This window comes from Pseudopodoces humilis, chromosome 6 (genome assembly GCF_049639895.1).
Source record: "Pseudopodoces humilis isolate 2021_Gansu_Grassland_sample_001 chromosome 6, ASM4963989v1, whole genome shotgun sequence".
NCBI classification, from domain to species: domain Eukaryota; kingdom Metazoa; phylum Chordata; class Aves; order Passeriformes; family Paridae; genus Pseudopodoces; species Pseudopodoces humilis.
Window position 1 is genome coordinate 1,922,501 of NC_142205.1, and position 13,985 is coordinate 1,936,485.

The following is a 13,985-nucleotide window of genomic DNA, read 5'->3' on the forward strand; positions in this document are numbered from 1 at the left end:
CATTTATCCATATTTATCTTTATTTCACTTTATTTATCTTTATTTTATATATTTTTTTATTTTACATTTGATATAATTCATTAATTAATTAACTAAATATATTTTGTTTAGTTCTTCACTCACCCCCTTCCCAATAGATCAATTTTCTTGGTGCCGCTGGGTTTTAAGCTGATAATATGATATTATGTGATAAGATATAATACAATGTGATATAATATAATATGATATAATGTGATATAATATAATGTGATATGTGATATAATGTGATACAATATAACGTGATAAAATGTGATATGATATAATGTGATAAAATGTGATATGATATATGATATGATATAATATAATATAATGTCAAATAATATAATATAATGTCATATAATATGTGATACGATATAATGCGATATAGTGCAATATAATGCGATATAATGCAATATAATATAGTATAATGTAATGTAATGTTATATAATATAATATAATATAATACAATATAATATAATACAATATAATACAATATAATATAATACAATATAATACAATACAATATAATATAATACAATATAATACAATACAATATAATATAATATAATATAATATAATATAATATAATATAATATAATATAATATAATATAATATAATATAATATAATATAATATAATATAATATAATATAATATAATATAATATAATATAATATAGTGTCAAATATGATATAATGTCATATAATGTCAAATAATATGATATAATATCATATATGTGATATGATATAATGTGATATAATGCAATATAATATAATATAACATAATGTAATGTAATGCAATGTAATGCAATGCCATGTAATATATAATATAATATAATATAATATAATATAATATAATATAATATAATATAATATAATACAATATAATACAATATAATACAATACAATACAATATAATATAATACAATACAATACAATACAATATAATATAATATAATATAAGTGTAATATAGTGTCAAATATTGTAATATGATATAATGTCATATAATGTCAAATAATATGATATAATATCATATATGTGATATGATATAATGTGATATAATGCAATATAATATAATATAACATAATGTAATGTAATGTAATGCAATGTAATGCAATGCCATGTAATATATAATATAATATAATATAATATAATATAATATAATATAATACAATACAATATAATACAATATAATACAATATAATACAATATAATACAATATAATATAATACAATACAATACAATACAATACAATATAATATAATATAATATAAGTGTAATATAGTGTCAAATATTGTAATATGATATAATGTCATATAATGTCAAATAATATGATATAATATCATATATGTGATATGATATAATGTGATATAATGCAATATAATATAATATAACATAATGTAATGTAATGTAATGCAATGTAATGCAATGCCATGTAATATATAATATAATATCATATCATATCATATCATATCATATCATATCATATGGTATAGTATAATATAATATCATATCATATCATATATATAATATATACATTTCTATCAGGTAACATCATCAACGGAGCCCAGTGGCACACAGTGGCTGGCAGTGAGTAAGGGGAGAGGGGAAAGGGTTCGGATTTTTTGGGGTTGAGGTTTCTGAGGTTTAAATGGGGGAGAATTGAATTTTAAAGGTGTTGGTTATTGGGTGTGGGTTATCGGGTGTGGGTTATTGGGGTGGGTTGTTGGGGTGGGTTATCGGGTGTGGGTTATCGGGGTGGGTTGTTGGGGTGGGTTATTGGGGTGGGTTATCGGGGTGATTATCGAGGTGGGTTATCGGGGTGGGTTATTGGGGGTGGGTTAATGGGGTGGGTTATCGGGGTGATTATCGAGGTGGGTTATTGGGGTGGGTTATCGGGGTGATTATCGAGGTGGGTTATCGGGGTGGGTTATTGGGGTGGATTATTGGGGTGGGTTATTGGGGGTGGGTTAATGAGGGTGGGTTATTGGGGTGGGTTAATGAGGGTGGGTTATTGGGGTGGGTTATCGAGGTGGGTTATCGGGGTGATTATCGAGGTGGGTTATCGGGGTGGGTTATTGGGTGTGGGTTATTGGGTGTGGGCTATTGAGTGTGGGTTATTGGGGTGGGTTATTGGGTGTGGGTTATTGGGTGGGTTATTGGGGGTGGGTTAATGAGGGTGGGTTATTGGGTGTGGGTTATTGGGGTGGGTTTTTGGGGGTGGGTTAATGAGGGTGGGTTATCAGGGTAGTTATCGAGGTGGGTTATCAGGGTGGGTTATTGGGTGTGGGTTATCAGGTGTGGGTTATCGGGTGGGTTATGGGGCTGGGTTATTGGGTGTGGGTTATTGAGTGTGGGTTATTGGGGTGGGTTATTGGGTGTTGGTTATCAGGTGTGGGTTATCGGGTGTGTTATGGGGCTGGGTTATTGGGTGTGGGTTACTGAGTGTGGGTTATTGGGGTGGGTTATTGGGGGTGGGTTAATGAGGGTGGATTATCAGGGCGGTTATTGGGGGTGGGTTATCAGGGCGGTTATTGGGGGTGGTTTAAGGAGGGTGGATTATTGGGGTGGGTTATTGGGGGTGGGTTATCAGGGCAGTTATTGGGGGTGGGTTAATGAGGGTGGATTATTGGGGTGGGTTATTGGGGGTGGGTTATCAGGGCGGTTATTGGGGGTGGGTTATTGGGGATGGGGTCATCTCCCAAAGAGGCTTGCATGCTTCATCACGGCTTTGTTTGGGTTTAGTTATCTTTAGTTATATTTATTTATCTTTATTTTATTTTTTATCTCTATCTTTCTTTATCTTTATTAAGATATAAGACATTTAGATTTTAAAATCCTAGAATTTAAATATAAACTTAACATAATCATCCCAATAAACATAAAAAACCCTAAAATTTCAAGATAAAAATTTAACTTTTTTCTTTATTTTTGCCCCCCTTTGCCTCACAGGTATGAACGATTTCAGTTACCTGCACACCAACTGCTTCGAGATCACCGTGGAGCTTTCCTGCGACAAATTCCCGCACGCGTCCGAGCTGCCCCACGAGTGGGACAACAACCGCGAGTCTCTGCTGCTCTTCATGGAGCAGGTGGGGCACCCCCGGGGGGCTCAGGGGGCTCCCGGGGGGCTTGGGGGGCACCCAGGGGGCCCCCGGGGGGGAGGGGGGGGCACGGGGGGGGGGCTCAGGGGACAGCCAGGGGTTGGGGATGTGGCGCAGGGGACACCAAAGGCACCCCAGGGATGTTTGTGAGGAGGGTGATGGGGCAATGGGGGCACTGGGGAAGGGGGGTCTGGGGTCATGGGGACACTGGGGACACTGGGAAAGAGGGGACTGGGGTCATGGGGACACTGAGGAAGGGCGGTCCAGATTGGGGATTTGGGGGGGTTAGGGATATGGGGACACTGCGGTGGTCTGGGGGTGCTGGGTCAATGGGGACACTGGGAAAGGGGGGTCCAGGATGGGGTATTTAGGGGGATTTGGGGGATGTGGGGACACTGGGGGGGTCTGGGGTCATAGGGACAATGGGGACACTGGGGAAGGGGATCTGGGGTCATGGGGACAATGGGGTCACAGGCAGGTCAGGGACAGGGAAGCCCCAGGGGTTCTCCACAAGCCTTTGGGGGGTGGGACAGGCTGGGGACACTGCCAGGAGGACACGGGCACGGCAAGGGGGGTCAGCAGGGTGACAGCAGGACACGGCTGTCCCCAAAGGCTGCGGGTGGCACTGGGACAAGGGAGGGACACTGCAGGGAGGACATGGGCAGGGTGGCAGCAGGGTGGCAGTGGGACACAGCTGTCCCCAAAGGCTGTGGGTGGCACTGGGACAGTCCAGGGACACTGCCGGGAGGACACGGGCAGGGTGACAGCGGGACACGGCTGTCCCCAAAGGCTTCGGGTGGCACTGGCACAGGGGAGGGGACACAGCTGTGCCACCATCCCGACCCCCTCCAGGTGCACCGTGGCATCAAGGGCGTGGTTCGGGACGATGACACCGAGCAGGGCATCCCCAACGCCATCATCTCCGTGGATGGCATCAACCACGACATCCGCACCGGTACCGGGACACAACCGGGACACAACCGGGACACAACCGGGACACAGGGACACCGGGATGGCTGTGGGGTGGGATTTGGGGTGGGGGCAGAAATGGGATTGGGAATGAAGGTGGGATAAGGCCAGGGATGGGATGGGATGGGAATGGGGTGATGGGGGTGGAGATGGGGACAGGGAAAGGAATGAGATGGGATCTGGGAATGGGATTGGGAATTGCCGATGGGGATGGAAATAGGATTAGACTGGGAAAGGGGACGGGGACAGGAATGGGACTGCGGATATGAATGGGATGGGGATGGAAGGGGGATGGGACTGGCAATGGGACTGGCAATGGAAGTGGGGTCAGACTGGGAATGGGAACGGGATTGGGGCTGGGAATGGGAACAGGATTGGGGCTGGGAATGGGATTGGGGCTGGGAATGGGATTGGGGCTGGGAATGGGATTGGGGCTGGGAACGGGATTGGGGCTGGGAACGGGATTGGGGCTGGGAACGGGATTGGGGCTGGGAACGGGATTGGGGCTGGGAACGGGATTGGGGCTGGGAACGGGATTGGGGCTGGGAATGGGATTGGGGCTGGGATTGGGGCTGGGAATGGGATTGGGGCTGGGAATGGGATTGGGGCTGGGAATGGGATTGGGGCTGGGAATGGGAACGGGATTGGGGCTGGGAACGGGATTGGGGCTGGGAACGGGATTGGGGCTGGGAATGGGAACAGGATTGGGGCTGGGAATGGGATTGGGGCTGGGAACGGGATTGGGGCTGGGAATGGGATTGGGGCTAGGAATGGGATTGGGGCTAGGAATGGGATTGGGGCTGGGACAAGAACGGGATTGGGGCTGGGGACGAGGACAGGAACAGGGTGGGGATGGCAGCAGGGACAGGGATGGCGACAGGAGGTGACAGCCGCCCCCGCCGCAGCCTCGGGCGGTGACTACTGGCGGCTGCTGAACCCGGGCGAGTACGAGGGGACGGCGCGGGCCGAGGGCTACGAGGCGGCCACGCGGCCGTGCCGGGTCTACTTCGAGAACGTTCCCACGCCGTGCAGCTTCCGCCTGGCGAGGGCGAGGAGCCGCCACCGGCCCGGGGGGACCCGCCCGGGCCCCGACCCGGCCCTGCGGCTGCAGCGGCTGCGCCTCCGCCGCCTGCGAGCCCACGGCCGCGGGCACTGAACGGGGCGGCCCCGGGACCGCGGGGAGTGAGCGGGGGGGTCCCGGGGAGTGAGCGGGGGGTCCCGGGGCCGCGGGCTCGGCCGGGGGACTGCGCTGGGACGGCTCCCAGTAAAGTTTGGCTGCGCTGCCGCTGCGACTCTGCGGGCGTGGAGTGGCGAAGAGGCCGGGAACAGGAATGGGACCGGGACCGGGACCGGGAATGGGAATGGGAATAGGACCAGGAATGGGACCGGGAACGGGGCTCGACCCCGCCCCAGACCCTCGCGTGGGGACTCGGCGAGGCCACGCCCCTCGTATGACCACGCCCCCTTCCGTGGTCATAAATGGGCGATGGTCGTAAGCCACGCCCACTAAACCACGCCCCTTTCCCCTTATCAATTGCTCCCCCACGGCCCCGCCCCTTTCGCCCCGTCCCCATTGGATCACGTGGTTCCGCCCTCGACGCGCACGTGAGCGTTGTCACGCCCCTCTCCTCAGCTTTGGGCTCCTATTGGCTGATTTCGGCGGGAGGGGCGGGGCGGGACGGCTGCGCGGACCAATAGGGTGCGAGATTCGTCTGTGGCGCGAAGGGGGTGGGGCTGGGGGGACCCTGAGGGGATACAGGGGGGACCCTGAGGGGACCCTGAGGGGACCCTGAGCGGACACCGAGGGGACAGCGAGGGGACACTGGGGCCATTCCCACGGGGACAATGGGGGCCTGCAGCGTGGGGCGGCCGGACAGTGCCGGTGCCACCGGGACGGTCTGGGGGCTACCGGGGGGGCTCTGTGAGGTTCCGGGGACCTCACGGGGACAATGGGGGGGTCCTGGGGCCTTGAGGGGGCACTGGGGGGTGTTGGGACTTTGGGGACACCGAGAGAGGGGCTGGGGGCTGCGGGGGGCTCAGAGGAACCGGGCACCCCCTGGAGCCCCCGGAACACGGGGGGCAGCGGCACGGAGCACCCCGAGTCCCGAGCAGAGCCGGGGGGGGAGCTGGGGGGGCCCGCAGGGTCCAAAAATGGGGTGACCCCCCCCCATAATTCCCCCGGCGGCCCTGCCAGGGTGAGGGGGCTGTGCCCCGCTCGGCCCTGAGGTCACCATGTCCCCCCTGGGGGTGGGGGGGTCCCCAAGGAGGCTGAAGGGACCCTCCCGTCCCTGTGCCCCCTCCCCAAATAAAGGAGAGCCCTCAACGCTGGGCTGGGCCGCTCCTCGGGGGGTCCCCAACAGCACCGGGACCCCCGGGACGCCCCCAGGGGGAGGCTCCAGCACGGGGGGGGGGTCATCGCCACCGTGACCCCTCCCCAGCCCCCGGGGTGACTCTGGCTCCCCGCACCGGGAGGGGCTGGACCCCCCCTCCCACCCCCCTTGGTGCCCCATCCCCGGGATTTGGGGGGGTCCCCCGTGCTCTGCTGGGCTGCTGCTCCCCCTAAATCCCCCCGCGGTGACCCCAGAGCCCCCCCGGGATGGGTTTGTGGCATCATCGGCAGGGGCAGCACTCCCCGCTCGGCGCCTGCGCTGGCAGCGCCGCCGGAGCCTCCGCCGGCCTGGCACGGCCCGAATTGGGGGTGTCCCCCCCTTCCCCTCCCCGGGCTGCCCCCGGAGCCCCCCCAGAGCCGAGCGAGCCCCGCACCCATGGGCTGAACGCATCCGGCATCCTCCAGCGCCGGGAGCCGCCGGCGCAGCCCGGCCTGGGGCTTGCGGGAAACAAAACCCCCACCCCCCCAAAAAAAAATAACCCAAACCCCTTCGGCGTGGTGCTGGGGGGGTCAGCGAGCCCCCCCGGGACCCCGTAAGGGACCCCCCGCTTCGCCCCGAGGAGCTGCGGAGCCGCCGGCCCCGGTTTGAGGAGCGACAGCGCCGGTAGCAGCAGGTGGGGGGGGCGGCTGGGAGGGGATTTTTTTTGGGGGGGGCTGGGGTGAGGTTTGAGCGGACCCTGCGGGGTTTGGGGTAATTTGGGGACCCCCCCCCACATCCTTTTCCCTTCGGGAGGGGGGTGTCCCCGTGTCCCCGCCTGTCCCCGTGTCCCCTCCTGTCCCTTTGCCCCCTCTGGCACTGGCACTTCCCACCTTTGCCCGGGGCGGGTCGTGCCGCGGCTCCCGGGGAGTGTCGGGGTCCCGGGGAGGTGAGGGGGGCACCCCCAAATCCTGCTGCTCTCCCCCTGTGCCCCCCGGGTGTGCCAGGCCCAGCCCCTGCCCCGCTGGGCTCGGGGGATGAACCCCTGAGGGCCCTTCGAGAGCGGGAAGGGACCCCCCGCTTCTTCCCCTCCTTGATTTTGGGGGGATCCCCCGGGTGGGAACGGCACCGGCACTGCCCTGACCCCCCTGTGCCACCCCAGGGCTGGGTCTTGGGTGTTCTGGGGGTCCCTGTGAATGTCAGCACGGCCCTGACCCCCTGTACCACCCATGGGCTGGGTCTGGGGGCACCCCGGGGTTTCCTCTGAACGTGAGCACTGCCCTGACCCCCTGTGCTATCCCTCAAATGTTTTGTGGGTACCCTGGTGGTCCCTGCGAATGTGGGCACTGCCCTGACCCCCCTGTACCACCCCAAAGATGGGATCTGGGGTTCCCTGCGAATGTGGGCACTGCCCTGACCCCCTGTGCCACCCATGGGCTGGGTCTGGGGGCACCCCGGGGTTTCCTCTGAACGTGAGCACTGCCCTGACCCCCCTGTACCACCCAAAGATGGGATCTGGGGTTCCCTGCGAATGTGGGCACTGCCCTGACCCCCCTGTACCACCCATGGGCTGGGTCTGGGGGCACCCTGGGGATCCCTGGGTGGACACTGCCCTGACCCCCTGTGCTATCCCTCAAATGTTTTGGGGGTACCCTGGGGGTCCCTGCGAATGTGAGCACTGCCCTGACCCCCCTGTACCACCCCAAAGATGGGATCTGGGGTTCCCTGCGAATGTGGGCACTGCCCTGACCCCCCTGCCCCACCCCAGTGACCGGATGTGTTTTCCCCCGTCCATCCCCGCTCCCGGCACTGCCCTGACCCCCCTCTATCCCCGCACAGGTGCCCCCATGGCGTCGTTCCGCATCCGGCAGTACCAGGAGCAGGACTACGAGGCCGTCCGAGCTCTCTTCGCCCGCGGCATCCTGGAGCACGCTCCGGCCAGCTTCCGGCACGTGCTGCGGGCGTCGCGGGTGCGCCTGGCGCTGCTGGCCGTCTTCGTGGCCGCGCGGGCGGCCGCCGGCTCCTGGGTGCTGGGGCTGGGCGCGGTGGCGCTGGCGCTGGTGCTGCTGTGGCTGCTGGTGCGCTCGGCGTGCGCCGAGTACGTGCGCGAGGCGCTGGGCACCGACCTCTGCGACGTGGCCGGCGCCTACCTGCGCTCGCCCGACTGCCGCTTCTGGGTGGCCGAGGAGGGCGGCGCGGTGGCGGGCATGGTGGCGGTGGAGCCGGCGGGCGGCGGCGAGCTGGAGCTGAGGAGGATGTCGGTGGGCCGGGAGCACCGGGGCCGAGGGTTGGCGCAGGCGCTGTGCCGGGAGGTGCTGGCTTTCGCCCGCGCCCGCGGTTACGGCGCCGTGGTGCTCAGCACCTCCGTGGTGCAGGTGGCGGCGCAGCGGCTCTACGAGGGCGTGGGGTTCCGTAGGGTGGGCGCTTCCTACCCCTCGCTGCTGGGCACCTTGCTGAACTTCCAGGTCCTGCGCTACCGCCACGATTTGGGGGATGGCGCCAAGTAGGGCCCGAGCGGCGCCTGGAACGGGCGGTGCTGCGCCGGGAGGAACCCCAAACCTGGCACAGGAGGTGTTGTCCTGGGTGAAACCCCAAACATGGCACAGGAGGTGTTGTCCTGGGTGAAACCCCAAACGTGGCACACGAGGTGTTCCCTCAAGAGAAACCCCAAACCTGGCACACAAGGCGTTTTTCTGGGAGGAACCCCAAACCTGGCACATGAGGCATTGCCCCAGGAGAAACCCCAAACCTGGCACATGAGGCATTGCCCCAGGAGAAACCCCAAACCTGGCACAGGAGGTGTTCCCCCAGGACAAACCCCAAACCTGGCACACCAGGTGTTCCCCCAGGTGAAACCCCAAACCTGGCACACGAGGCATTGTCCTGGGTGAAACCCCAAACCTGTTGTCCCAGGACAAACCCCAAACGTGACACAGGAGGCGTTTCCCCAGTCCCGGCCCCGTGAGGCGCTGCCGTGGCCCCAAAACCCGGCCCCGGGCCACCAGGCGATGTCACCCCAGCCTCAAACAGAGAAATTAAGAATCAGGAATGGCGTATAAAGAAATGCTTTGAGCAGAAGAAGGGGCTACAAAACCCGTGTGAAGTGCTGAGTGCTCCCGCAAGAGGAGAATAAAGACTAAAGATAAGGAGTGCAATGAAATAAATAAATTGGGCGCGAGGATAAAGGCGCCGCAGGATGAGGGCGTTCCTTGGATTCTTTGTGGATTCTTTGGACTTCTGCTAATTTTAATACAAAGCAGGGACAATAAGGGTTAGCAAATGAATATGTATTAGGCATATCGTGTAACCCTAGCCTGTAGAGAATAAAAAAGGGAGAAACGAGTCTCCGAGGTGTGCGTGCCTCAGGAGGAATGATCCCTCAGCGCTGAATAAATTCATACCTGCTCTCATAACTGCGCTGCGACTTCTGGAGTTTTCCATCCGCGTGTCAGTACCTTGGTGGAACGGGGGCCATCCTGGGGGACACTTTTGGGGAAAAGAGGCAATTGGGAACACACTCGGGGACAACGGAGATTTTGGGGGAGAGGGGAAATCTTTTGGGGACAGGCGACACTTTGGGGGACTAGGCCTGTGCCCTCACCCAAGATGGCGGCGGTTCCGCCTTTCCTCTGCCCTCACCCAAGATGGCGGCGGTTCCGCCTTTCCTCTGCCCTCACCCAAGATGGCGGCGGTTCCGCCTTTCCTCTGCCCTCACCCAAGATGGCGGAGGCTCCCAATTCACTTGCCCGTGCCCTTACTCAAGATGGCGCCGCCCAGCCCGGCGTCAGGACGTGACGTACGCAGCGTAGCGCCGTGAGGGAAGCGCCGTGGGGGAAGCGCCGTGAGGGAAGCACCGGGACCGCCGGGTCCCGATCTCGGTTTCGGTCCCGGTTCTCCTCTCCCCATCCCGGTTCCCCCGTCCCGGCCGCGCCATGGATTGTTACACGGCCAACTGGAACCCGCTGGGCGAGGAGACCTTCTACCGGTGAGGGGCAGCGGAGGCGGCACCGGCCCGAGGCTGCGTGGGGGTCCCGGAGATGGCCGGGGCGGGGTTCGGGGCCTGGGCCGGGGTCTGTGGGGCCGCCTGGGGGTCCCGGGGGTCCTCACGAGTCTGGGGGTCCCGGGGTGTCTGTGGGGTTTTGAGGTTTCCCGGAGGGGTCTCGTGGATGTTGGGGCTGGCTGGGAAAGGGGTCCCGGGCATGGCTGAGGGGTCCCAGGGGGTGTCTCGGGGTGGAGGAGGCTCCTGAGGGTCGCTGGGGGGTCCCGGGGGGGCTCCCGCTCCTCGGGGCGGGCTGGGGCATTCCTGGGGGTCTCTGGGGTTCCCAGGGGGGATTCGGGGAGCCTGGGATCTGTTGGATCTGAGCCAGGGCTGGTTTAGAGGTGGGCACCGTCTGTGGTTCCTCCATCCCTGCACCTGCTGTTTGTCTGTCCGTCCATCCATCCATCATCCATCCATCATCCATCATCCATCCATCATCCATCCATCATACTTCCATCATCCATCGATCCATCCATCATCCATCCATCCATCCATCATCCATCCATCATCCATCCATCATCCATCCATCCATCCATCATCCATCCATCCATCATCCATCCATCCATCATCCATCCATCCATCATCCATCCATCCATCATCCATCCATCATCCATCATCCATCATCCATCCATCATCCATCCATCATCCATCCATCCATCATCCATCATCCATCATCCATCCATCCATCCATCATCCATCCATCATCCATCCATCCATCATCCATCATCCATCATCCATCCATCCCTCCATCCATCCATCCATCATCCATCCATCCATCATCCATCCATCATCCATCATCCATCCATCATCCATCCATCCATCATCCATCCATCATCCATCCATCATCCATCCATCATCCATCCATCATCCATCCATCATCCATCCATCATCCATCCATCCATCCATCATCCATCATCCATCCATCCATCATCCATCCATCATCCATCCATCCATCCATCCATCCATCCATCCATCCATCATCCATCATCCATCCATCATCCATCCATCATCCATCCATCATCCATCAATCATCCATCATCCATCCATCCATCCATCATCCATCATCCATCCATCCATCCATCCATCCATCCATCATCCATCCATCATCCATCAATCATCCATCATCCATCCATCCATCCATCATCCATCCATCATCCATCCATCCATCATCCATCCATCCATCATCCATCCATCCATCATCCATCCATCATCCATCCATCCATCCATCATCCATCCATCATCCATCCATCATCCATCCATCATCCATCCATCATCCATCATCCATCATCCATCCATCATCCATCCATCCATCCATCATCCATCATCCATCCATCATCCATCCATCCATCATCCATCCATCCATCATCCATCATCCATCCATCCATCCATCCATCATCCATCCATCCATCATCCATCATCCATCATCCATCATCCATCATCCATCCATCATCCATCCATCCATCATCCATCCATCATCCATCCATCATCCATCATCCATCCATCATCCATCCATCATCCATCCATCCATCCATCCATCATCCATCCATCATCCATCCATCCATCATCCATCATCCATCCATCCATCATCCATCCATCATCCATCCATCATCCATCATCCATCCATCCATCATCCATCATCCATCCATCATCCATCATCCATCCATCATCCATCATCCATCCATCCATCATCCATCCATCATCCATCATCCATCCATCCATCATCCATCCATCCATCATCCATCCATCCATCATCCATCATCCATCCATGATCCATCCATCCATCATCCATCATCCATCATCCATCCCATCCGTGTCCCTGCAGGAAGCTGGAGCTCTACTCCATGGAATGGGGGCTGCGGGAGGACCTGCGTGACTGCGTGGTGGCAGCTGCCCCCTATGGGGGTCCCATAGGTGGGTGCAGCCCCCCCAGACCCCCGCCCTGATCCGGGCAGTGCCGGTGACAGCTCCGGGAATGTCCCCTCCTTCTCCCAGCTCTGCTGAGGAATTCCCGGCGGGACAAGACCCCCGGCGCCCGCCCGCTCCTGGAGATCTACACGTCCTCGGGGCTGCTCCTGGCCAGTGTCCCGGTGAGCCGGGAGGGGACAGACAGCCCGGGTTTGGGGACAGACAGCCCGGGTTTGGGGACAGACAGCCCGGGTTTGGGGACAGACAGCCCAGGTTTGGGGACAGACAGCCCGGGTTTGGGGACAGACAGCCCGGGTTTGGGGACAGACAGCCCAGGTTTGGGGACAGACAGCCCGGGTTTGGGGACAGACAGCCCGGGTTTGGGGACAGACAGCCCGGGTTTGGGGACAGACACCCTGGGTTTGGGGACAGACAGCCCGGGTTTGGGGACAGACAGTCCGGGTTTGGGGACAGACAGCCCGGGTTTGGGGACAGACACCCTGGGTTTGGGGACAGACAGCCCAGGTTTGGGGACAGACATCCCAGGTTTGGGGACAGACAGCCCGGGTTTGGGGACAGACACCCTGGGTTTGGGGACAGACAGCCCAGGTTTGGGGACAGACAGCCCGGGTTTGGGGACAGACAGCCCGGGTTTGGGGACAGACACCCTGGGTTTGGGGACAGACAGCCCGGGTTTGGGGACAGACAGCCCAGGTTTGGGGACAGACAGCCCGGGTTTGGGGACGGACAGCCCGGGTTTGGGGACAGACACCCTGGGTTTGGGGACAGACAGCCCGGGTTTGGGGACAGACACCCTGGGTTTGGGGACAGACAGCCCGGGTTTGGGGACAGACAGCCCGGGTTTGGGGACAGACACCCTGGGTTTGGGGACAGACAGCCCAGGTTTGGGGACAGACAGCCCAGGTTTGGGGACGGACAGCCCAGGTTTGGGGACGGACAGCCCGGGTTTGGGGACAGACAGCCCGGGTTTGGGGACAGACACCCTGGGTTTGGGGACAGACAGCCCAGGTTTGGGGACAGACACCCCGGGTTTGGGGACAGACAGCCCAGGTTTGGGGACGGACAGCCCGGGTTTGGGGACAGACAGCCCAGGTTTGGGGACAGACAGCCCAGGTTTGGGGACAGACACCCTGGGTTTGGGGACAGACAGCCCGGGTTTGGGGACAGACAGCCCAGGTTTGGGGACAGACAGCCCAGGTTTGGGGACGGACAGCCCGGGTTTGGGGACGGGGCGAGAGGGAGCTGCCCTGGGCTGGAGGAAGAGGATGGGATGGGGTTTGGAGCAGGAGAATCCTGTCCCTGGTGGCCAGGATGGGGTGGAGGATGGGATGGGGTTTGGAGCCACAGGAACGTTCTCCTCTCCCCTGCCAGGGGCTGGGGGGGACATGGGGACATTGCCACAACTGCAGGGACATGCAGAGCCAGGGCAGGTGAGGTTCTGGAGCTCTGGGTGAGGTTCTGGAGCTCACGGTGAGGTTCTGGAGCTCTGGGTGAGGTTCTGGAGCTCTGGGTGAGGTTCTGGAGCTGTGGGTGAGGTTCTGGAGCTCTGGGTGAGGTTCTGGAGCTCACGGTGAGGTTCTGGAGCTCTGGGTGAGGTTCTGGAGCTCACGGTGAGGTTCTGGAG

The 13,985-nt window shown here is 57.0% G+C and overlaps 3 protein-coding genes across 4 annotated transcripts in view; all 3 read left to right on the forward strand.

Moving 5' to 3' along the window:
* The window catches only part of CPXM1 (carboxypeptidase X, M14 family member 1), an 18,896-nt gene extending 13,650 nt beyond the window's left edge, over positions 1–5,246 (forward strand). Inside the window, exons 12-15 of the mRNA XM_088056387.1 lie at positions 1,566–1,607; positions 2,970–3,109; positions 3,974–4,076; positions 4,996–5,246. Of these exons, the coding sequence (XP_087912513.1) occupies positions 1,566–1,607; positions 2,970–3,109; positions 3,974–4,076; positions 4,996–5,246 (536 nt within the window). The remainder of the gene's footprint in view (positions 1–1,565; positions 1,608–2,969; positions 3,110–3,973; positions 4,077–4,995) is intronic.
* Positions 5,247–6,746: 1,500 nt separating this feature from the next.
* Positions 6,747–9,809, forward strand: NAT8 (N-acetyltransferase 8 (putative)). Of its 2 annotated transcripts, none has more exons than XM_014259661.2 (2): positions 6,747–7,093; positions 8,236–9,809. In XM_014259661.2, the coding sequence occupies exon 2, from the start codon at positions 8,244–8,246 to the stop codon at positions 8,901–8,903; it is 660 nt and encodes a 219-aa protein (XP_014115136.1). In that variant the 5' UTR covers positions 6,747–7,093; positions 8,236–8,243; the 3' UTR covers positions 8,904–9,809. The 2 variants fall into 2 exon arrangements, with proteins under 2 accessions (XP_014115136.1, XP_014115142.1); XM_014259667.2 differs by having other exon boundaries at positions 6,747–7,083.
* A 410-nt stretch (positions 9,810–10,219) lies between these two features.
* Positions 10,220–13,985, forward strand: part of VPS16 (VPS16 core subunit of CORVET and HOPS complexes) — a 40,188-nt gene continuing 36,422 nt past the window's right edge. The window contains exons 1-3 of the mRNA XM_088056172.1: positions 10,220–10,381; positions 12,258–12,346; positions 12,428–12,522. Coding sequence (XP_087912298.1) covers positions 10,329–10,381; positions 12,258–12,346; positions 12,428–12,522 — 237 coding nt within the window. The 5' untranslated portion in view covers positions 10,220–10,328. The remainder of the gene's footprint in view (positions 10,382–12,257; positions 12,347–12,427; positions 12,523–13,985) is intronic.